Here is a 23765-nt window from a genome sequence, read left to right on the forward strand (position 1 = left end):
TCCTCCCTCGCCGGGCTCCTCAAACAGGAGAGACACACGTCCACTTTTGGTCCTTTGCACCCTTCTCCTTTGGCCTAGAACTCTGGGGAGAATCCCCGAGGACTGCATACCTAATACCCTCACCTCTTCCAATGAAGCTCAAATGAAGCACACCCTGACTACCAATTTAAAATTGCCCCCGGCCCACATCCCCACACATCCCCACCACAAACTCTGATCCCCTTCACCCCTACAGCGATTGTCATCTTCTAACACATGACGTCATTAATTATCTGTGTTTACATGTACCGTTTATTAGCTCTCGCCCCTACTGGAATGTATGCTCCCTGAGGTCAAGGATCTTTGTGTTGTCGTCCGATAGATCCTACATGACTAGAACAGGGAGGGCCTGGTGCACGGTAAGCATGCAATAAATCTGTGTTCAACGAATGAGAGAAGCATATAAAAAATGTTCAATGTCATGTGTAAAGAGTATAATGTGTATTTAAATCCTGAGATACTATTTCTCATTGATTAAATCTGCAAACAAATACAAATGTTAATGCTAATACCCAGGACTGGCAAGGGTATAATGATAAAAAGAACTGCCAGTAGACTCAGATGAGCAGAACCTTCCAACAGGACCTTAGTATAGATTTCAACCTAGAAAATCAACTTTAAAAAATGTAACCGGGGCCCCTGGCTGGCTCAGTCGGTGGAGTGTGTGACTCTTGATCTCGGGGTTGTGGGTTTGAGCCCCATGTTGGGTGTAGAGATGACTTACATAAATAAAACTTTAAAAAAATAAATAAAACTAAAAATGTCACAGAGGCTCATCTCCTCCCATGACATTTATAATTTATGACAGTGGAAAGCTGGAAATGATGTAGATGTCCAACTGCAGGGACTGGACACTAAGTGAAGTACGACAATGCCATATAAGGGGATTGAAGCCACTAACGCTTGAGGCTTGTAGAATAATGCCTTCAAGAATGCAAGATTCAGTATTAAGGAAAAAAGATTAGAAAACTTTGGGTGAACTAGAGTCCATTTCTGTAAAACACATGTAGCCAAGCACTGAAAAAAATACGGAATGTTAACAAGTGTTATTACTAAGTGACACAATTACAGGTAATTTTAATTTCACTTTTGCATAGTTCTCTATTTCTAAAAATTTTTATAATACATATTATTTTGTAAGCATATTTTTAAGTCACTAAAAAATCTTATTTTTTTTTAAGTAACCTCTATGCCAAACATGGGGCTCAAACTCACAACCCCAAGATCGAGAGTCACATGCTCTACCAACTGAGCCAGCCAGGCACCCCACTAAAAACAATTTTAATACACAACCTTACATTTGTGACAAAATGATACAGAACTTGATACATGCACATGAGTACAAAACTGGGGAAATCAGAATAAGATCAACAGACTGGATCAATGCCAGCATTCTGGTTGTAGTACTGTACTATGGTTATACGGTTACCATTGGGGGAAACTGGGCAATGTGCCAAGACTCTCTTTGCATTATTTCTTAAAGTTGCATGCGAATCTACAATAATTCCATTTTTATAGAAAAATGTATATTTCCACAAAGAAATTTTATTATACTTTCTAATTTTTTAGTAAGTGAAACACTAAAGTCATTCCCATTAAAGTCAGAAATAAGACAAGGAAGCCCATGGCCACATTATTTGACAGTGCTCCACAGTCTTAGCAAGTATGCTAAGAAAAAAGAAAAGTCATTACAAATAACGAAACAAAACAAAACAAAAATATTATTATTTGAAGATGGTATGACTGCTAACCTAGAATACAGGAGAATCAATCAAAAGAATCTATCAGATTAACAGAGTTCAGAAGGATAGCTGGATATAAAATCAATATGTGAAAATCTGTAACTTTCCTTTACACCAGCAGTGTATTTCCCTCATTTTTATGCCACTCCATATTATTTTTTTTTGTTGCCAGACAATTTATTCTTTGCTAATGTTAAGAATAAGGTAGAGGAATAAAGATGTGGTCGATAGTGTGTCAGGAAAAATGGATAAAATACTGCAAGCAGCACAATAACCGGTGTGGAATGTCCGCGTGGTCTCCTTTCTGCTCTTGGCTTTGTGAGGCACAGGGGCAGGTCTCACTGGCTGGGAGCGGCCAGGAATCCCATTATCAACACAGCCCGTGCTCTTAACACTTCTTTAGCTCCTAACAGACACACGAGTGACTGCGGATCTTTCTTACCATCTTGCCACTGACGGTGGCCTCCAGGGAATCCACCAGCTCTGCTGTGACCCCGATGAGATTGTGGTAGTCTGCCTGAATCTTGTTGTACCGCTTCAGGTACGTCACTGACCTTCGCTCGGCTTCTACCAGCTGCTGGTGGAGCTGCTGTGACATTTCTAGGAAGACAATACATATTGAAACAAATAAACAGTAAGAAAACCCCACAAAATAAAAAAATAATCATATTCTTCTCAAGGGAGTATCATGCCTACTTTCAGAGTATTTTGCTATCACAATGAACTTGACATTATTCGTGTTTAACACTTTGTTGCTATTTCTCCACATGTTTAATTACCAAGTGCTGTGTAACCACTGATTTTCAATTTCTTGTCTCTGGTAGTTCAACTGAACCATCACTAGTTTTCTTCACACAATCTTTCCTTGACTGAGCTCCATGCAATTTCTTTTAGTTGTTCTATGTACAAGAAACAAACTCAGTGTTTCTTTTTACAATCAGCTCACAAACTGGATGAACCAAACCTCTGTCTTTTCCTGGTTTTGCCCTGTGATGTTGGCCGGGGGACAGTAAGTATCTGCAGGACAGTTCTTCATTTTAAGTCAAGGTTAGGCTACTTGACTAATGCTGAGAAAGCTAGAATCCAGAATTAGGTAAGGTTCCAGGTGCTCACTCTGCCAGCTTGATAAAGCACAAACCAGCCCACTGGGCCTTAGAGCAGGCAGCCTTGGAAGCTGTTAGGGCTCTCTTCTTGGACTCCCCACCAGGGGCAGCGCTTGACGGCCAAGCCACCCAGGACACAGCTGGGATAGCAAATCTTCATCCATGTCAACACTCCTTTGCCCTATCCTACTTTCCGCCCTCTCAGAGGGCTAAGTTTGGATCGAAGGAAATGACGCTGCCCCCAGACCCAAGTTAACTCCCTCCTGTCCCAATCCAGGTACTGCATAATAGTTAAAAGTCATTGTTTCTGAACACATTTCATCTATACAGAGAGAAATTTTAAAATCATAAAGACCTGGGCTCAAGCCCCTCTTCTACCACAGTCTTGCTGGACACCTTGGGCAAGATACTTAACTTCTCTGATACTCATTTCTTTCTTTGTATATTTTTTTGAGAGAGAGAGAGAGAGAGAGAGAGAGGATGCATGCAAGGGGGAGGCAGGGCAGAGGGAGAGAGAGAATCCTAAGCAGGCTCCATGCCCCACAGAGCCCAACAGGGGGCTCGATCTCACGACCCTGAGACCATGACCTGAGGTGAAATCAAGCGTCGGACACTTAACCAACTGAGCCACCCAGGCGCCCCTGATTCTCATGCCTTATGAAATGGGGATGATAATGACCTTGAAGAGTTACTGTGGGATTGTACTGCACAGGGAATACAGTCAATGATATTGTAATAACACTTATCCAGGTGAGCATTGAGTATTGCACACCTGAAACTAATGTAACACTGTATGTCAACCACACCTTAATTTTAAAAAAGCACACATACAAAACCGAGTCATTGTGAGGATTCAATGAACAGATACATCCAAGTGCCTAGCTCACTGCTGGCCCACGGGAGGAAGTCAATAAGTGGCAGCAATTACTATTGTTTCCTCTTTGGGAAGGGCCAAAGATTTTCTAAATGTATTTCTATGCAAGAAGATAACCTGAAAAACCCAGAGGTTACACTGTGAAACAGTAAGACGCAAAGTTTGAAATATGTTAGAAGCATCCAAAAATAAAGATGATCAAGCCTCACTTCCAGAGACTCTGATTTTGTGGCTGTGGGCTGGGGGCTGAGAAACTGTAGGGTCAACAAAGTCCCCACATGGCTCTGACACATACCACAAGTTTGAGAACGGCAGTCCTAACTCATCTGTTCCTCTTGGTGTTCTTTTTTTTTTAAAGATTTGTTTATTTGACAGAGAGAGACACAGTGAGAGAGGGAACACAAGCAGGGGGAGTGGGAGAGGGAGAAGCAGGCTTCCCGCCGAGCAGGGAGCCCGATGCGGGACTCGATCCCAGGACCCTGGGATCATGACCTGAGCCGAAGGCAGATGCTTAACGACTGAGCCACCCAGGCGCCCCTCCTCTTGGTGTTCTAAAGAGCCATGAAGATCATGCACAAACTGTATTTCAAAAACTTTGTTTCATGATTATGTGTAGAAGTAAAATATTTTAACTATTAAAACCCAAAACATCACATAATAATGAACTAACATTATTATTGCTTAGCATCCTTCAAATCTTTTAAACTCCTCTGGCATAAACTTACATCCAGGGGCGCCTGGGTGGCTCCATCGTTAAGCGTCTGCCTTTGGCTCAGGTCATGATCCCAGGGCCCTGGGACCAAGTCCCGCATCAGGCTCCCTGCTCGGCGAGAAGCTTGCTTCTCCCTCTCCCACTCCCCCTGCTTGTGTTCCTGCTCTCTCTCTCTCTCTCTCTGTCGAATAAATAAATAAAATCTTTTAAAAATAAATAAATAAATAAAAATAAACTTATATCATGTATTGAATCTTTGGAGAACATCTCTGGAAATCATTTATCGAGTTTTTACTTAAATATTATTAGGGAGAAGGAGTCACTACCATCTCCCTATGCTCAGTTACATAAGCTAGAACTTCTGATGATGAAAATTCTACAGGTTGGTTTATAATTCCATTTCGTGGTAATGACTATTAGAGAGCATCTGGGAGAATTTTCTCAACGTGTACCAAGTGGCAAATGATGAATGAAGAACCCAAACCCATTAGCTGGGGCAAATGACCTCACAAATCATCAATATAAAAGCCACCAAAGTTGTCCCTCTTGAAAGGGGACTGCACAAAGGAACACTCCCCCTCGGAAACTCACTGCGCAATTAGCTAAATGTAAGGGACCCAGAAATATCTGTGACCATTTCAAACACACTGTTTAGCAGCCTGCTCTACAGAGACTGATACCACCTTGCAGACACCTTAGCTGCCTACAAACAGGACCTGACCATTACTGGAAGCTACTGGGGTCGCAGCTCTAAGATCTCAACTTTATTTCTGAGCATTAAAAAGAACTCTGACTCTTTTTTCCTTCTCAAAAATTTTATGAGACAAGGACGACTGAGCCAACATCCCTAGCCGTGCAAGAGCTCAACTTTTAGCAGAGAGGTCTCATTTCAAATTCCATGTTATATTAATGAAACTGTCTTAGTCATGGCAGTGATATTTATCGAGACTCTTCATATTTCAAAACTACTGGCAGAATTTGTACCAAAATCCAAAGAACTACATCCCAAGTTTTAAACAAGGAGATATATACAACTAAAAGAATGTGGGTTAAGGTCACAGAAAGTTTCTTGATCATTCCAGCATGCATTCAAACAGTAACAAATGTGATGGAGATCTCCCCTGTGGGCAAGCCTCAAGCTTTCTCTTAACATTTCCACTTTAAGTACATTGCTTTTTTTTTTTTTTTTAAGAGTAGATGAGATTTAATTTTAGCGATCCCTCTGTTGCTCAAGACAAAATGGTACATTTTAAAACACGGAACTATTTTTCCAACATCTAAAAATCTAAAATCAATCACTCTAACTTTACAATACAATATACTCTCTCTTCTTTGTATTCAGATATAAATTGGCTCTTTGCTGTTTTGCTAATCCACAAGTACTGGATGAAGAAAGTTACGATGTATAACTTTCTGGTCATCATTTTTAAAATACCATTTAAGGCTCAAAAAAAAAATACCATTTAAGGCTCTACACTCTAGAAAAATGGTCAGTTGCTCATTTTCTGAAGGAGTCAAATCAATTAATGGCAAAAATGCCAAAAGATACGATTTCTCTACCTTTTTTAGATGGCCAGGTAAAATAATAACACAATACGCTGTATTTCCAACCTGAATTTTTCTTCTAAACTTCATTTTATTTTTTGTATTTATTTTTATTTTTTTTTTAAGATTTTATTTATTTGAGAGAGAGAGAATGAGAGATAGAGAGCACGAGAGGGAAGAGGGTCAGAGGGAGAAGCAGACTCCCTGCTGAGCAGGGAGCCTGATGTGGGACTCGATCCCGGGACTCCAGGATCATGACCTGAGCCGAAGGCAGTTGCTTAACCAAATGAGCCACCCAGGCGCCCCTAAACTTCATTTTAAAATATAATTCCTTTTCAGAGAATTTTCCACTCCAAGCAGTTTTTTTTTTTTTTTTAAAGATTTTACTTATTTGACAGAGAGAGAGAGCACAAGCAGGGGGAGCGGCAGGCAGAAGGAGAGGGAGAAACAGGCTCCCCGAGGAGCAGGGAGCCTGATGCAGGGCTCGATCCCAGGAACCTGAGCCGAAGGCAGATACTTAACCAACTGAGCCACCCAGGTGCCCCTCCAAGCACTTTTCTTGCCTCCTTCAAAAGCTTATGGAAATCTTAGCTGATCCATGAAACCTTCCTATCAAGACACACAGAATAATGACTTGCCCAACCATTCAATGTAAAAAACAATACTTAAGTCTAGAATTAAATTAAATTGGGGGCATGTCTGGGCTTTGAGATCACTGCAGCCATTAAGTGTGGGAGGAGGGGACAAAGTGCAGACAACTGGCTGTCATGACACCGGCCGGGCCCCTGGTACCAGGGCTGGTGCTAATCTCTGGTCTCCATGGCAATGCTGCATTGGCGCTTATTTAGCCACAGCCACACGCTGGGCCTGCCAGTCTCAATTCCACAGAAATTCTGCTTGGCATCCTCAGAAAACTCAATTAAAACTGAACCTAAAAAAGGCTCAGACACCCTGGTCTCCTTGCTGAAATCCAAAGGAAAGATCTATAGAAAAACACAGGCTCTTCCCCTCCCAGATTTTGCACTCCCCCTCCCAGATTTATTTTATCTGTAAAATTGGGCTACTTCTCAGAGACATGACTGGTTCCTGGCAGAAAGCTATCCTCTGAAGCTGCAGGGTATGTTGGGGTGACAAGGGCTGGCTGAGATTCAGGAATCGGGGAGGTTTCCCACCACTTTCCCTCCACCAGTACCGAGGAGTTCAAAGACTGAATCTGAACAGAGGCCAAGCAGATTCAGTCAAGAACTAAGGCGATCTTCTGAAACTCTTAAGGATGCAGGTTGAGGTAGTGGTTTTAAAATGAGTGCCCCGTCTTTGACACTCCTTCCTATCAAGAGGTGGAAGGTCATTCTCCTTCCTTTGAATGTAGATTGGCCTTAGGAATTGCTTCTAACGATAATGTAGCAGAAGTGACACTGAGTTACTTGAGAGGCTGGTTTAGAAAAGGTGATGCAGCTTCCACTGGCTCTGTCTGGGGACATTCGCCCTTGGAACCCAGCCACCACGCCACGAGGAAGCCTAGGCCATGTAGGAGTTCCACTCAAGGGCCTCAGCACCAGCCACCAGACTTGTGCAGGTGGGTGAGGAAGCCTTGAAGATGGCTCCACCAGGCTCCATCGGCATCCAGGAGACACCGAGGGAGAACTGCCTGAGCACACGATTCCCGGACCATGCAAGATGGTGATAATAATATAAATGGACATTGTTGTTTTATGCCACTAAGCCTGAGATGGTGCACTAGGTTGGAACAGAAACAGAAATAGTGGGGCAAAGCTGCATTTCCAGGAGTTGCAGGGCAGGACCCAAATGCCCAGCGCAACTTATGAATTCCCACTGTTCTGGGGGCGCCTGGGTGGTTAAGCAACGACTCTTGGTTTTGGCTCAGGTCATGATCTCGGGGTCCTGGGATTCAGCCCCACATTGGGCCCCGTGCTCAGCGCAGGGGTCTGCTTGAGGACTGGAAAAGGTATATGATGTGTTTCAGGCCTTCGGTAAGTTCTGGCGGCATAATCCTCAGTCCCACTCCCTCTGCCCTGCCCTCCCCTCCCCCCTCACGCGCTCTGTCTCTCAAAATGGATAAGGAAATCGTTAAAAAAAAAAAAAAAAGAATTCTCACTGTTCCAAACATGAGAAAACTGGCACGGGACCCACTCCAGCCAAGGCCCGGGAACTGTACTAACTCTTCAGGGAGCAGGCCCGAGGAGCCGAAGAAATCCGCTCAGGCTCATCTTTGGGCTTAACTACACTGAGGGCGGAGCAGTCTCCGGAGCGCCAAGGTGACCCGGGGAGCATTCCACGTTGACCCCATACACCCACATCTGGGTTCAGGCAAGGACTGAACAAGGATCCCCCGTGAAGGATCGGTGGGGCCTGTCCCTCTGAGCTCCGGGGGGCTGGCGGGGCTGGCGGGGCCACGCACACACGCAGAGCCGCTGGGCTGGGGAGAGGCAAGGCTACACAAGGCCGAAACAGGCATCCAGACTTCCCGCTACCTCCCTCCTGGGGTGTCAAATCTAAAGCTCGTCTGTCACCTCCCTGGAAAGCAAAGAGCTAAATAATTTACTAATACTTCCTTTCTTTACAAAACTTTAATTTTCTAAAAAAAAAAAACCAAAACAACAACAACAACAACACACACACACACACCCATGGCGAAACAATGGCAGGAAGTTTTAAGATCAGCTCTAACACTACCCTGCGGCAGGAGGGGCAGATGTGCGATTCCACGTGGTAAAACTCCACCTGCTGGGGACTGAGGATTAGGCCACCAGAATTTAGCGCAGGCGTGAACGCTTCACACAGCCTTTCCAACATTTCAGCGGTTTCCTAATGTAGCATCGAGGCCGAAACTCAGGCAAAGAACAATTGTGGCCACTGACTTTGTTTTGTTGTTGTTGTTTTTTTAAACAAACCCTTCTGTCAAGGGCTGACCGGCTACTGACTTCATATTAACTAAAGTTTTTCTCACCTTACCGAAAAATGAACAGTTCTGGTTAAAAAAAAAAAAAAAAAGCTAATAATGGAAAACCATCATTTTATGCTAAAAACTTAATGTTGGAATTCCTACTTTGAATGCAAAAACTGGAAATGCTTTCTAAGATGGGTGCTCCAAATTGCTACAGAAATAACACCCCCCTAGACTAGTTCAAGACAAAAGTGACAGATACTAAAATGATTCTTCCCCCCCACCCGCGCCTCCCCTGCATGCCGCACTGTGTCTTCTGGCTGTGCCCTTTGGGACAGGGCCTGGATTCCCTTCATCTCTCCACATCTGGGTTACCTGATGTGCCAGCCCTACTGCAGAGGGGGCCTCAGGGAACCACAGCAAAACTTGATTGCAAAGCACTTCATAAATATTTAGACTCTGTTTTATTTAAAAAAAATATTTAGACTTTTAAAGCCCTTGTTCACCAAGTGCATGAATTTTCTCCATCTCTGCTCCTATCCCACTACTCAAAAGTGAGTCAAAACTTTTGAGTTGGCAAAACTGTTCTTTAAAAAATGTTAATCTAGGGGTGCCTGGGTGGCTCAGTCGGTTAAACGACTGACTCTTGGTTTCAGCGCAGGTCATGATCTCAGTGTCATGAGATCGAGCCCCACGTTAGGCTCCGTGCTTAGCTTGGAATCTGCTTGGGACTCTCTCTCCCTCTCCTTCTGCCCCTCCCCTCTGCTCGCTTGCGCGCGCGCGCTCTCTCTCTCTCCCCCACTCTAAAATAAATAAATAAATCTTGAAAAAAATAAAAATTAAAAAATGTTAATCTAGATGCTTTACCTTTATGACTTTGTCCGTTCTCCTTCTGGGATGAGAAAGAAGTTGAGGAAAACAGGCATTGAGGGTAAAGTCCTCAGGGTCTCTCACATTGTGCAGCCAATCTGAGAAAGCCTTAGCAAGATGCGAGAGGGAATTCTCAGGATGGTAAAGTCTGCTTCTTCATGTAGCTATAAGGAGCTGAGACACTTACTGACTTCTCAGAACCTGGATGGCTCACTCTCAAGCGAACCCTCTTCTCTCCAGCTCAACTCCTGCTGCCTGCATGCAAGTCTTATGCTGCTTCAACAGCCCCCCAAGCGGCCTCCTTGTCCCCTTCCAAAGACCTTCCCCACTGCTACCAAACATTCTCCTAAAAACGCAAACTGAACTCATACCCTTCAACTCTGTCACTTCAATTTTAAAGCTCCACCCTAAGGAGATTGAGATGGGGACGACAACAGCAAAGCACAGTAGCTAAGATCACAGACTCTGGAGCCAGACTGCAAAGCAGTCTAAATCTCAGCTCCCACACATCAGGCCACATGACTGAAGACAAAGCACTTAACTTGTCTGGTTTGGGTTTTCTTAAAATTTTTTTGGTAACAGCTTTACTGAGATAAAATTCACAGATAACTCACTCATTTTAAGTTTATATTTCATTGGTTTTCAGTATGTTCATACGGTTGTACAACCATCACTACAATTAATTCTAGAACATTCTTATCACTCCCCAAAAGACCCCTGTACCCATTAGGAGTCATCTCCATTTTCCCTACCCTCCCTGGTGCTAGGCAACCACGAATCTACTGTCTCTATTGATTTGCTTCTTCTGGATCTTTCATACAAACAGAATCATATAAAAGGCAGCCTGTCACGTCTGGCTTCTTTTACTCAGCACGATGTTTTCAAAGTTCATCCACATTTGTAGCATGTGTCAGGACTTCATTCCTTTACATGCCTGAGTAATATTCCACCACATGGGTATGCTGCATCTTATCTATCCATTAATCCCTTGATGGACATTTGAGTTGTTTTCACTTTTTGGCTGTATTGAATAACACTGCTGTGAACATTCATGTACAAGTTGTCATGTGGGCATATGTTTTCAGTTCCCTTGGGTATATAGCTAGGAGAGGAGCTGCTGGGTCATATGGTAACTCTATGTTTTAAACTTTTGAGGAAACAACCTATTTTTTGAAGATACCATTTAATGATATGGGGAAATGGGCTCTCTTCATTGGATAAAAATATTTAAAAAGACACACATGTACAGGTATCTATGTTTATTTAAACATTACATACTTTTGGGTGTATGTATGTATACAAATGCATTTCTGTGCTTTCCAAATTTTCTATGAGGAATATGATCAATTTTATAATCAGGAATAAAAAGGAGTGATTTTTTTTTTTTTAATGTAAATATGAGCATGGTATTCTCCTACCTAAAATGTTTCAAAGGCTCCTCTTGACTTACAAGACCTCACACAAACCTTTGTGCCCTGGCCCTGCCTAGTCTCTGACTTTCTCTCTATTCTGTTCCAGCAATACTGAATTCCCAAATATACTGTCTCAGTCCTTTCGCACGAGCTGTTCCCTCTACCTGGAATTCTCTTCATGGGCCTTGACACACTCTGTCATGAATGCTTCATTCACCTGGCAAATATGAAAGCAACACTAAGTTATCCCCATCTAGGAGGCAGCCTGAGCCAGCGGGCTGCTTCAGCACCACAGGTGGTCTCCATCTGCTTCAAAAGGATACGTATAATGTTAAAAGCTTTGGCGTGTTACTGGCTTTAAAAATTAAAGCCAGAAACTTTTCCAACTTCAACTTTAATTCTGGAGTCCAAGAATCCTGAAATAAAAAAAGAAAAATAATAAAAGCCCTAGATCATTAAATGCCAACAGCATTGTCAAATTGTGGCCTTTGGCTTAAATAACCCCATCCAACACAGTTACTGAAATCAAAAGCAAGATGCCTTGCCTGTGGTGTGATGCCGCGAAAAATAGGTTTTTGGACATCTAACCAATTCATTTATAAAAGATCAGATACCCACAGCAGGAGGAAAGAACGAGTTCTGTTATAAACAAGGAAAAAAGAACCCTGTACATGATTTGAATATTTCATGTGATTTAAACACAAGCATGACAAATAAGCTTATTAGGTTGAATGCCAACCAGAATTCAGAATCGTTGAAGCATACACGGTGCTGGCGGGCATACACGGCTATCACTCAGTTCCTGAAAGTTTCCCAAAGAGAAAGACTCATTTCCATAAACCTCATCTAGATAAGAAAAAAAAAAAAAAAAGACAGAAGCTGTTATCTGCCTCAAATAACCCATCATGTCAAGAATTACGATATACTTTTAGTTTGATTTGTCCCTTAATAATAAATTACTTATCTCAAATAATGCTCATTAGAAGGAAAAAATAATGACTTAAGTAGTAAAAGAAAAAGTGTGACAAGCAATCATTTTTCTCAGGACAATTTTCCTTACAGTCTTTATATAAAAAAATCTATCACCAAACCAAGAAGTTCTACAGAAAAGAAGCAAGATCTCTAAAAATTCCTATCAACTTACCTCTTAGGCCCTGCCCCACCCCCGCAGGACCCCCCCCCCCCATCCTTCCGCGCTTCCCCTCCCCAGCTCTGTGTCCTTCTCCATGCCCCCACCCCACCCGTTCTACCCAGGGCATCATCTGGCTTTTGGAAAAAATACTGTCTTATATTTTTAAAAGACTGTGTAATTCCCTGACACGGCATGATAGCTTTAGTTATAATGTGTGTGTTACGGGTTGAACTGTGTCCCCTAAAAAGATATGCAGAAGTCCTAGCCTCCTCAGAATGTGAGGTCATTGGAACGGGGTTGTTGTAGATGTAATTAGTTAAGATGAGGTCATACTGGAGCAGGGTGGGCCCTTAATGCAACATGACTGGTGTCCTTCTAAGAAGGAAAATTTAGACAGACACAGAAGATGGGCCTGTAAAGACAGGGGATTGGAGTTATGCTGCCACTAGCCAAGGGACATCTGAGGCTACCAGAAGCAGAAACAGGCAAGGAAGTATCCTCCCCTAGAGGCTTCGCAGGGAGCATGGCCCTGCCAACACCTTGATTTCAGACCTCTGGCCTCATGAACGAGACAGAAAGTCTCTATTGTTTAAGGCACCCGGTCTGTGGCCCTCTGTTACAGCAGCTCTGGGAGACTAACACAGCGCGCTACCGCTCAAGGCTTCTGCGCTCAACCATACCATAAAGAAGGACTACCATGTTGGCCGACATAAATGAAGACATCTTAAAAAACAAACAAAACAAAATATTTGGGACATGGAGACTTCCAGTTAAATTGCTCTGTTGCTGATTACTATTTTGTACCACTAACAAGTACATATTTTCAATTGAACTGTTTACCTTCTGATGCTCTGCTAATGACAAGGCTGAGATTGGGATAAAACCTCTCTGGGTAATGAATCCCTTATTTTTTTTCTTGACTGCTCTGATTATTCTGTGCTTTCAGCTTTGAGAAGAAGAACATTTCCCAAGTCTGCTAGGCACCTGACTGCCCAGCTCCCACAGGAATGGGGGAAGCACTGGGCTGGTTCTCTGTACTCCCTGCATGAAGTCATGCCCCCTCTTTACAACATAGTCTCTTCACTTGTAGAATGTAGACTTTACACTAGATGAGTGATCATCTGACTTTTTTTTTTCCAACAGCAAAACCCTTCTGATCGTTCAAAGTCTTGCCCAGAACCCTAATATATGAAATGAATAAAAGCAGGGTATTCTTGTGGAGTTCATGGAGAACTCCATGCTTGACTCTCTTGGCCTACCCACTGCCTCCTCCCTCCCTCACAGAGCCCACAAGAATTCCTTCCAGTTCTTTCCATTTTCACTAATTAAGCTTGACTTGGTCCCTGGCACCTAAGTGCCCAAAAGTTTTTCTGGAAGTAATCAACTAGAGGAATACCTAAATATTTCTGCAAGGAGATGCTCACTGACAAACAATTTGCTGAAAAGAGCTCATTACAATCTCTACAAAATACTTTTCTTTCCTGACACCTCAGCAGAAAAGATAACCTGAAAAAACAATGAAAACAACTAAAAAAGCTGGATAAGTTAACCATATTTTAAAATCCATCCCCAAGTGGCAAGAAAGGAAAAGCAGAGGCTCAAAGTGACAGTTTTCGCTCTAAGGATAACTCAGAGTCTAGAAGACCTTACACCTCAGTTCTAAGAACGGTCATGGTACAGAAGACGAAGACAATAGGATCCACTCATAGTAAACAATCTAATAGGAGACCCTAGCATAAAACTGGGATCCCAGGGCACCTGGGTGGCTCAGTTGGTTAGGCATCTGCCTTCAGTTCAGATCATGATCCCAGGGTCCTAGGATTGAGTCTTGCATCGGGCTCCCTGCTTAGCAGGGAGCCTGCTTCTCCCTCTGTCCCTCCCCCATTTCGTGCACTCTCTCTCTCTCAAAAATAAATAAAATCTTTTAAAAAAACCCTGGGTTTTTTTTTTTTTAACCCCAAAGGGCTATACCATCAGGAAAGAGTCAAGGACAAACCAATCCACTGTCTAGAAGGCGACAGCAAGGAAATCTACCTGTCTTGACCTTGACATTAGGTAGAAGGGAGGAAAAACCTCATTTGAAACTTCATAACCCAAACTAGTCTCATTAAAGATTGCAGCCTAAACTGAAACTATCTATATGGTTCCCAAAGCCTTGAGCAAAGAAATTTAATTTAAAATGATCCTGGGTTGGTAATGCCCTAGATGACTGAGAGATGCAAATGCAGATCTCTGAAAGAACCAAACTTCACTCAGGCCTCAAAAAACTCCCACAAGTCCCAAGTAGAATAAACTCATTGTCAAAACTCAAAATAACTAATTTTTTTTTCAAAAAAAGATATAAGGTGCCGTGAATGAACGAGCAGAAATTAAACACAGCAGGATCAAATCTATAAAGGCTCCTGATGTTAAAATTAACAAAGAATAGGGCGCCTGGGTGGCTCAGATGGTTGGGCGTCTGCCTTCGGCTCAGGTCATGATCCTGGAGTCCTGGAATCGAGTCCCGCATCGGGCTCCCTGCTCCTTGGGAGCCTGCTTCTCCCTCTGCCTTTCTCTCTCTCTGCCTCTCTCTCTGTCTCTCATGAATAAATAAATAAAAATCTTTAAAAAAAAATAAATAAAATTAACAAAGAATATAACACAAATGTATAAAATGGTAAACAAATAAAAAGGCTTGAAAATATGAGCAAAGAACAAGAGACTATAAAAAATGACCCAGTAAATTTGAATTAAAAAACAAAAAGAACTTCTATTAACAAAAGTTAGTGACTGAAATTACAAATTCAGTGGATTAAAGAACAGATTAGACTGTTTGAAGACAGGTGTGAATAAATCACCCAGAATACAGTCCTGACAGAGATCACGAGATGGAAAATACAAGATGTTAAGAGACATGGAGGGCACAACACTGTGAACATCCTTGACTCTACTGAACTGTACACTTCACAATGGTTGAGATGGTAAATTTTATTTTATGTGTATTTTGTCACAAATTTTTTAAATAAAAAAAAAAAGGATAGAAGAAGCAAGTCTAATGCAGATTTAATCAGATACATAGATTAAATGTAGATTTAATCAGACATCCAGAAAAAGATAATAAAGAGGAGAGGCAATATATGACGAGAAAACAGAATTTTCCAGAGTTGTTCAAAGACACAAAACGTCACATCCAGGAAGCCCAACAAATCCCAAGTAAAAATAGAAATCTACCCCTAGACAGGCCATAGTAAAATTGCACAACCTCAAAGCTCAGAGAAACAAGACAGATCACCTACACAGGAAGAGCAATGAGACTGATGGCCGACCTCCAATAGCAATAAAGGGAGCGGGGTGATAACATCACCTTCAATGTCATAAAAGAAAATAGCTATATGGGGCGCCCGGGTGGCTCAGTGGGTTCAGTGTCCGACTCTCGGTTTTGGCTCAGGTTATGATCTCAGGGTTGTGAGATCCAGCCCACACTGGGCTCTGAGTTCAGCATGGAGTTTGAGATTCTCTCTTTCCCTCTCCCACTGCCCCTCCCCGCCCCACACGCATGCGCGCGCGCTCGCTCTCTCTCTCTCAAAATAAATAAATCTTAAAAAAAGAAAAAAGAAAGAAAATAGCTGTAAGCCCACCATTCTGGACCCTGTCTAAAAAAGCAACAGAGACATTTCAGACAAGCGAGAATGGAAAGAAGAGATCGTCACCCAAAGGAGACTCTAAAGGGATGTATGTGAGGCAGAGAAGATGATTACAGATGGAAGGTCCTTAACGCAAGACGGAACAGCAAGCACATCTATGGGTGAACAGAAGGGTAAATCCATACACACATAGATTGAAATCAAATAATAAGATTCTGTAATGTGTGGGGTTAAAGTATATAACTGAAATACTTGACAATAGCAGCAAGTGAGCTGGGAAGGGGATGAAGGAGGTGAATGCATTCTAAGGTCCTTGTAATGGTCAGGAAGACGAGAAGATCTATGAGCTTTAGATTTTGTTATGCATACATACTCAGGTATCTATGACGGCCACTGAAAGAACATATGTAGAGAGTAGCAAAAGGAAAAAAAAAAGGAATAACATGACTCCCCATGAATACTGAACCCTGCAGACTCGGGACACCAAGCCAGAGCGGGCCAGCCGCCTGCCGAAGCCCGGGCTGGACCTCAGCTGCAGCTGCAGTACTGTGCCATCATCTTCATAAACAGAAGTCTTCGCAGTGAGAAAATCCACTATTTCTTTTCAAGTTTCACCAAACTAAATTTGGATGGACAAAGAAAACCAAGCACAGAATTCAACATAGGCTACTCTATGACAAGCCTGCTTTCATGAAGTCATTCAACTCTGTGGCCTTCAATTTAAGGGCTACTATTCGGGAATGCTGACAGGTGTCTGACTAAAGTATAACGGAACAGGAGACGGAGACACACTGGGTCTGGAGAGAGAAGAGCATCTGTTGTCCAGTGGCGCATGAGGACTCTCCAAAGAGATGCTCGGAAACAGTGTGAGATCTTTCTTTAGAAAAAGCAACTGCATCGGTCTCTTAAACATGTTTTCATAAACCTCTCAGGGGACATCTTAATTTTATTAAGTCAACAAGAATTACTACAATGGATAAACACTGATAATAAATAGTATGCTGAAATGTCAACTACGGTGAAATAAAACAATTAAAAGAGCTCCAGGCAAGTAGTCTGAAGGAAGTAAGAGTACGCAACCAGGTCCTCAGAAATGTGCCAAGTAAGTGAGACTCTGAATAGAAATTAAAACACATATGGTCAGCAATTACGTAAAATAACCTAGTTCTTTTCAGGCCACAAATTTCGATGTAATTGAATAAAAATTATCCTTCCGATATTGAAAAGGTATGCATGGAATGCTCGAAGAAGTACACTTAAAAATAGTTATGTTAGTCTGAGTTAACAAGTCTTAATACACCCAAAAAATGAAATTTTATGGCACAAGAAAAGTTCGTCAAAGAAACTTATCTGAGAACAGAAGCGAATTTTCAGGTTTTTTACGGCATCATTCAGAAACCACCAGCGTCGACAAGGTGAAACCGCAATGCTGCCCCGGATCCAACTGGTCACTCACCTGGAAGAGCTCTTTAAAGGAGGGGTGGACCATGGGGTTGGGAACAAAAGGCAGAGCATAGAAAGGGAGAAACTCCGTGGTCTGGCTCAGCGCTGCCCCTTTGGTCTCCAGGTAGGTTTTGAAATAAGAAATCCTCTCTTCCAGGTCCTCTTTGTCCTGCAAAGAAGGAAAGATGCTCGCGTGGGGTCTCCTGCTGGACGTCTGGCTCCCCCCGCACCCCGACCATCCCACTCCTTCTCCGCAGCCCCTCTAGTTCCAGCCATGGTGCTGGCATCCTCCCCCTGCCCCCCCCTTGCCCCGGCCTAGCAAGCACACGGTCTCCAGTCATTCAAACACCACCCCTCATGTCCCCCTTGACGGAACTTTGTCAGGAATTTCGGAGAACTAGATACATAGTTCGATCTGCTGCCCTTTTACTTTATAATTATCATGTTCTCATATCCTTAAAATTCTTCATAAACATCATTTATACCGGAAGGACAAAACCTGATCTCATGGGTCTATCACAATTTACTTAGCCAATTCCCCTATTATTAGATGTGTGCATTGTTTCCACTTGTCAAAAATCATAAACATGCGTTTCCAGGATTCCCTCAGGAGAGGTGCAGAAGCTTCCACTGCATTCCTCCTTTCCTCTGCAAAGCTAACTAAGGACTGATCTTGCAGGCTGCACTGGCTGCACGCGTGATCCAAGGCAACCTGATCCCTCTCAGGTTTTGATTTCCCCCTGCGCCTCAGCGAGGTCGGAGCACTTGAGCTGCTCAGCCCGGAATCGAGTGCTCTCCTTCCCTGACCACCTGGCTGCACCAGAGCCGTGTATCCTGTGTATATGTGCTCTTCTAATCAACACATCTCACTCCGTCTACACCGGGAAGCCCTCTTCTGGCCACTGGGCTTAAAAAAATATATGGTGTTTATTGATTTTTTTGATCTTACATCAAAATAAAAAAGTTAGAAAAGAGAAATAAATATAAAGAAAGTGAAAATCTCCCATGATCTCACCCCCCATGCACACTGTCTTGAGGAACAGGAATGGCTACCGTGACTTACTATAAAGCTGCTCCCTCCACCATGACCCCTCCCCTGGCCCCCCTGACATTTTAATAAGTGAACACAGGTGCTTGGGGGCAGTAGCTAATGCAAGGAGAAGCCACTAAAGAAAGGCATGTAGTCAAATGTCAACATGGCCCTGCTCCCATCTGTCATTTGCTCTGTACTGGGAGGCTTGGTGGCCACAGTAGCGGGCGCTCTCAGCCGTGCCCTTGGCACCCCTGCAGAAGGACTGCAGAGGCTACTCATCTGACCGCTCAGACAGACCTTCACAAACAGGCATCTTTCCACTGCTTAAGCTCAAACTTCTCTTCTATTAGACAGTCTAATATGTGGTCTCAATAGGTGTCCTCTTAGACATATGTGTATTCGTGTTAAGTTGCCAAATAAGGAAACTTTATTTTGCTGGGTTTTCAGAAATTTGAGGCATTGAGGAAAACCATGTAGCTTTCCGTACAGAAATTATTAACTCCCCGTATAAACTAGAAAATAAACTACTGGGAATGAGACAGAAAATCATGCACAGGACATGGGACGCCTACTCCTTGGAAGCAATACGATAAAATGGCCACAAAACTAAATTAATGCTCATTTACAAAACAAAAAGCTAACATTTCCCCTTGAACACACCCCTCGGACCCACCCAAATCACAAAGGGAACCTACAGGTCTCCCTACGGAGTGTTTCAGAAGATAGATGGCAAAATGGATGTGAAGATAGAATTCCAACTTCTGGGCAAGGGAGTCACGATCTCGGATGGAACTGGGAATATGCTCCTCCCACAAATTGAAGAACACCTTCTGGTCACCACTGTCAAATGCAGCAACGAGGTCCTTCTGTGGAGAAGACATCAGACTGAACCCCAGTCATAAGGGAGGCCCATTCTCCCAACACCCCAACTTCTCACAAGCTACCCAATACCCTGCATACCCCATACACTCTGTGGTTCCAGTGTGAAAACTCAGTCTCCTTCCTGAGATAAGGGACAGAAAACCAGAGAGCTAGAAGGCTTCAAGCATCTTAGGCTGAGATTCCCACAAACCAACCCTGGTTGCAAGGTCAAGTCTCAGCTTTACAAAGAACAGATGAAATATTTAAGTCTCTGACATGGAAGGAGCCAGGCACAGGCCTAGGACTTGAGGCCCGAAAACTCACAGGCACATAAATACACTGAAGTCATCCTGTGAACTTGCTGACCCAGAGCATGTGATCAGTAAAAACCAGGTCAGATCCAAAGCCCAGCCAGGCCTCCGTGGCACTCACCCCGCACACAGAAACTTACTGACAGTCCAGCTGAGTCCTGGAGTGGCAGCTCCTATACACTGCCTCAGTCAATCCCTGGCCTGGGCGGCGGGTGCTGTCATTTGCTCCCTGTTGCTAAAGTATGTCCCATCAAGATGGCACTTGGGAAGTGACGACAGATTCCCAACACACCATGCAGTGACTGTCTATGTCCACCAATTACAGAAACAGGGACGCACAGGTTGGAGTTGGAGGAAGGAGCACAGGCCTGGCGCTCTTCCCACCTCGGGGCTGTGTGAGTCTGACCATGCAGGGCAGGCAGTTTCCCAAACTACCATGCAAAAGCAGAAATAGAGAATTCTGGGGAAAGGAGGTGGCCATTATCATGCCACCAGCCTGGCAAGAATGATGACTGACCCACTGCAAATACCTGCTGCGTAATTTTGCAGATTTAGGTATAAGGCAGAATGGACAGAACTTCCTAATGGTCCCAAACCATGTGATTCATATTGTTTTCCTTACTGTATCAAATGCCCAAGATACTCAGACCTACATTTTGTGCTCATATGCAAAAGTTTTTCTTGGATTGGATCTTCTATAGAACCTCCCGTTCCCCCCACCCAACACCATTATTCATCACCATTAATTGATCATTGTTTTTTTATACTTTTTAAAAATGGCTTTATAGTTTTCCTCTTTTTTTTAGGTTGTTTAGAAATAAGCTTGTTAATATTATAAAATGGGAATGTACTGCACAATGTTGCACTGTCCGGTTATACTTAAAGACATTCATTAATGAATCTTTGAGGGACGCCTGGGTGGCTCAGTCAGTTAAGAGTCTGCCTTCAGCTCAGGTCATGACCCCAGGGTCCTGGGATTAAACCCCGCACTGGGCTCCCTCCTTAGTAGGGAGTCTTCTTCTCCTCCCTCTGCCTCTCCCCTAGTTTGTGTTCTCTCTCTCACTCGCTCACTCACTCTCAAATAAATAAAATCTTAAAAAAAAAAAAAAAAGAATCTTCGGGGTGCCTGGATGGCAACCAACTCTTGGTTTCAGCTTGGGTCGTGATCTTGGAGCTTGAGGATGAGCCCCACACAGGCTCCATGCTCAGCGTGGAGTCTGCTTGGAGTTTCTCTCTCACTCTCCCTCTGCCCTTCCCAGCTGCACTCTCTCTTACTCTTTCTAATAAATAAATCTTAAAAAAAAAAAAAAAAGAATCTTCAACTGTGCTTATTACAGAAATGTTCTCTATTTCATGTGATCAAGAACAATGACTGTTACCTTACTCTGGAAGGTCTTGGCTCCTCAGCCTTGGAAACAGCGAAGGACAGCTTGTCAGCAGCCATGGCAAGGGAGGTGCCCAAAGTGCAAACAGGCACCACGGCGTCCGGAAGAACTGGGAGGAAGCCCATTACTGACTGACGCAAGGTGCCGGGGATCTTCCCAAGCAGCAGTACTGCTGGAGTCTGACCCCACTCCAGGCTCACCGCGGCTGAGCTCGAAGCCGACCCCGCCATCCCTGTGAGCCACTCTGGGGGAGGCATGCTCTCAAGAGAGGGCTGGAGACCAAGAGCTCTTTGTGTGAGTGAGTTGTGTGCAGACTCTTGTGAGTATTTTAAGGCTTCGAGTCAAGGTATTTTCTTATGTGGACTGGCAGAGTCCACATGTTCAAATGGGCCATGTACAGTTTGTTCTAAATTCTTCACTTGTAGACCTGGGACCACAAACTTTCCTGTATCATTATAATCACATCTAAAATCCATCCTAACTTATGATTCATATTCTGTACCTGGAAATAGTCCCTGCATTTAATATCGACATACAAAGCGATCCAGTGTTATAACTCAATATAGTCACAAATATTAATGATCTTCTCTAATATAAACCATGATCCCAGCCAGAATCACCAAGCTCAGAATATTTATACACCATCCTGGGGTCGAGTCCTGCGTCAGGCTCCCTGCTCCTTGGGAGCCTGCTTCTCCCTCTGCCTCTCTCTCTCTCTCTCTCTCTCATGAATAAATAAATAAAAAGTTTCAAAAAATAATAATAACTTATAAACACACACACACACACACACACACTTCTTACAGAACTGTGCTTCGGGAAATTCTCCATTTGTTGAGTGTCACTGGCACTTAAGATATTTTGCTAAGCTGCTGTTCCAGGTATTTTTGTTTGGAATAGCTATCACAGTGGGCGCAGCTGTTGATTGGATGAGCAGAAAAAATATGCTTGCGGCAATCAGAAAGTTTCAAGGTCTTTCAAGCCATAGAAAAATGGACCTGAATACAACTGAGAAATGTGAACCCAAACCATAAGATATCACTTCACATCCATTAGGGACTACTATCAAAACCAAACCAAACCAAAAACAAGTATTGGCAAGGCTGTGGAGAGCTTATAACCCCTGCACACTGTTGATGGAAATGTAAAATGTAATCACCATGGAAAAGAGTATAAAGTTTCCTCAAAAAATTAAAACTAGAACTACCATATGATCCAGTAATCCACTTCTGGGTATATATCCAAAATAACTGAAAGCAGGATCTCAAAGAGATATTCGTACACCTATGTTCACAGCAGCACTATTCACAACAGCCAAGAGGTGGAAAAAACTCAAGTGTCCACTGATGGACGAATGGATAAACAAAATGTGGTACAGACATATAATGGAGTCTCCTTCAGCTTTAAAAAGGAAGGAAATCCTGTCACATGTCACAACATGGACAAACCTTGCTCCCTGTCCCCTCCAGCCTCCCTGAGCTAGAACGCAAGTGCCTGGAGGGGTGAGCTTTGGTTTGGTTCACTGTGTCCCCAGTGCCTAAAATGCATAACCTAAAACTCCTCAGGATGGGGATCACATTTGTTTCAGTTACTAAGCATTGCATGGTTTCCTCTTTTTCTTCTTCCCAAGAAATGTACATTAAGGAAGGCACTTGATGGAATGAGCACTGGGTGTTATATGCAACTGATGAATCACTAAACTCTGCCTCTGAAACTAATAATACATCATATGTTAACTAAATTGAATTTAAATAAAAAATTAAATAAATAAAATAAACAGAAATGTACTTATGTGGAAGATATTATGTCACAACCCATTTCCTAGGGAAGGTACACAGATTTAAAGATGACATTACTGGGATGCCTGGGTGGCTCAGTCAGTTGAGCACCTGACTCTTGATTTTGGCTCAGGTCATGGTCTCAGGGTCATGAGATAGAGCCCTGCTGTGGCGGGCTCCGTGGTCAGGGGGAAGTCTGCTTCTCTCCCTTCTCTTCTCCCTCTGCCCCTCCCCCTACTTGCACGCTCTCCCTCTCTCTAAAGTATATAAATAAATCTTTTAAAAAAGAAAGATGATATTACTAATTCATACAAAAACACCTGAGCATCTACAAGTCACACTGGGGGTGCCTGGGGGCAACCTGGCTGGCTCAGTCGGTGGAGCATGTGACTCTTGATCTCAGAGTTGTGAGTTCCAGCCCCATGATGGGCACAGAGTTTACTTAAAAAAATCAATCAATTAATTAATAAAATAAAATAAAAGTCACTCTGACCAGGTTCCCAGAAACAATTCCAATATTCTCTAAAAACTGCATTTTTTACAAGTTGGGAGCATCTTGATTATTGACAGATATCAAAAAAAAGGAAAATGTTACCTGGATGATCAATGATTTGGAGTCCCTTAAACAACCACCTGCTGTTTTAGATAATGGCTTTCCTTTTATTTTGCATTCTTTTGAAAATGTTTTCAAGGTGTCTTCAAATTCAGCAAAATCTAAATACTATAAAAAAAGAACATAAATGTATATACAATTCTCTATTTTAACATCAACAAAGCCAACTGTCTTTGATGTAATTGTACCAGCTCGAAGTTACCACCTATTTATAATGGGGTTAACGAACTGTCATCTTTGGAAGAATTCAGGATCCAGCTTAGAATTTACTTACTCGACACACGTACCCAAAGCCTAGAAAGACAGTATCATAGAAAGTGCTTATTTACAGAAAATAAATTTGCTTTCAGAAAGAAAATGTGAACTGCATGATTCATGATCATT

The 23765-nt window shown here is 42.9% G+C and overlaps 1 protein-coding gene across 5 annotated transcripts in view; it reads right to left on the minus strand.

Annotated features, from left to right (window-relative positions):
- Positions 1 to 23765, minus strand: part of ARMC9 (armadillo repeat containing 9) — a 144583-nt gene that overhangs the window by 110775 nt on the left and 10043 nt on the right. For all 5 annotated transcript variants that reach the window (XR_015767835.1, XM_028105234.1, XM_028105237.2 and 2 more), the window contains exons 3-8: positions 23364 to 23489; positions 19129 to 19299; positions 17414 to 17569; positions 11526 to 11618; positions 9788 to 9812; positions 2224 to 2381 (exon numbers count right to left, since the gene is read on the minus strand). Coding sequence is in view for 4 of the 5 variants with exons in the window: in XM_028105234.1 (XP_027961035.1) it covers positions 2224 to 2381; positions 9788 to 9812; positions 11526 to 11618; positions 17414 to 17569; positions 19129 to 19299; positions 23364 to 23489 (729 nt within the window). In the remaining variant the exon portion in view is untranslated. The remainder of the gene's footprint in view (positions 1 to 2223; positions 2382 to 9787; positions 9813 to 11525; positions 11619 to 17413; positions 17570 to 19128; positions 19300 to 23363; positions 23490 to 23765) is intronic.

Source organism: Eumetopias jubatus, unplaced genomic scaffold (assembly GCF_037043125.1).
Source record: "Eumetopias jubatus isolate StellerSeaLion01/CBP00866 unplaced genomic scaffold, mEumJub1_p1.0 scaffold_3, whole genome shotgun sequence".
NCBI classification, from domain to species: Eukaryota; Metazoa; Chordata; class Mammalia; order Carnivora; family Otariidae; genus Eumetopias; species Eumetopias jubatus.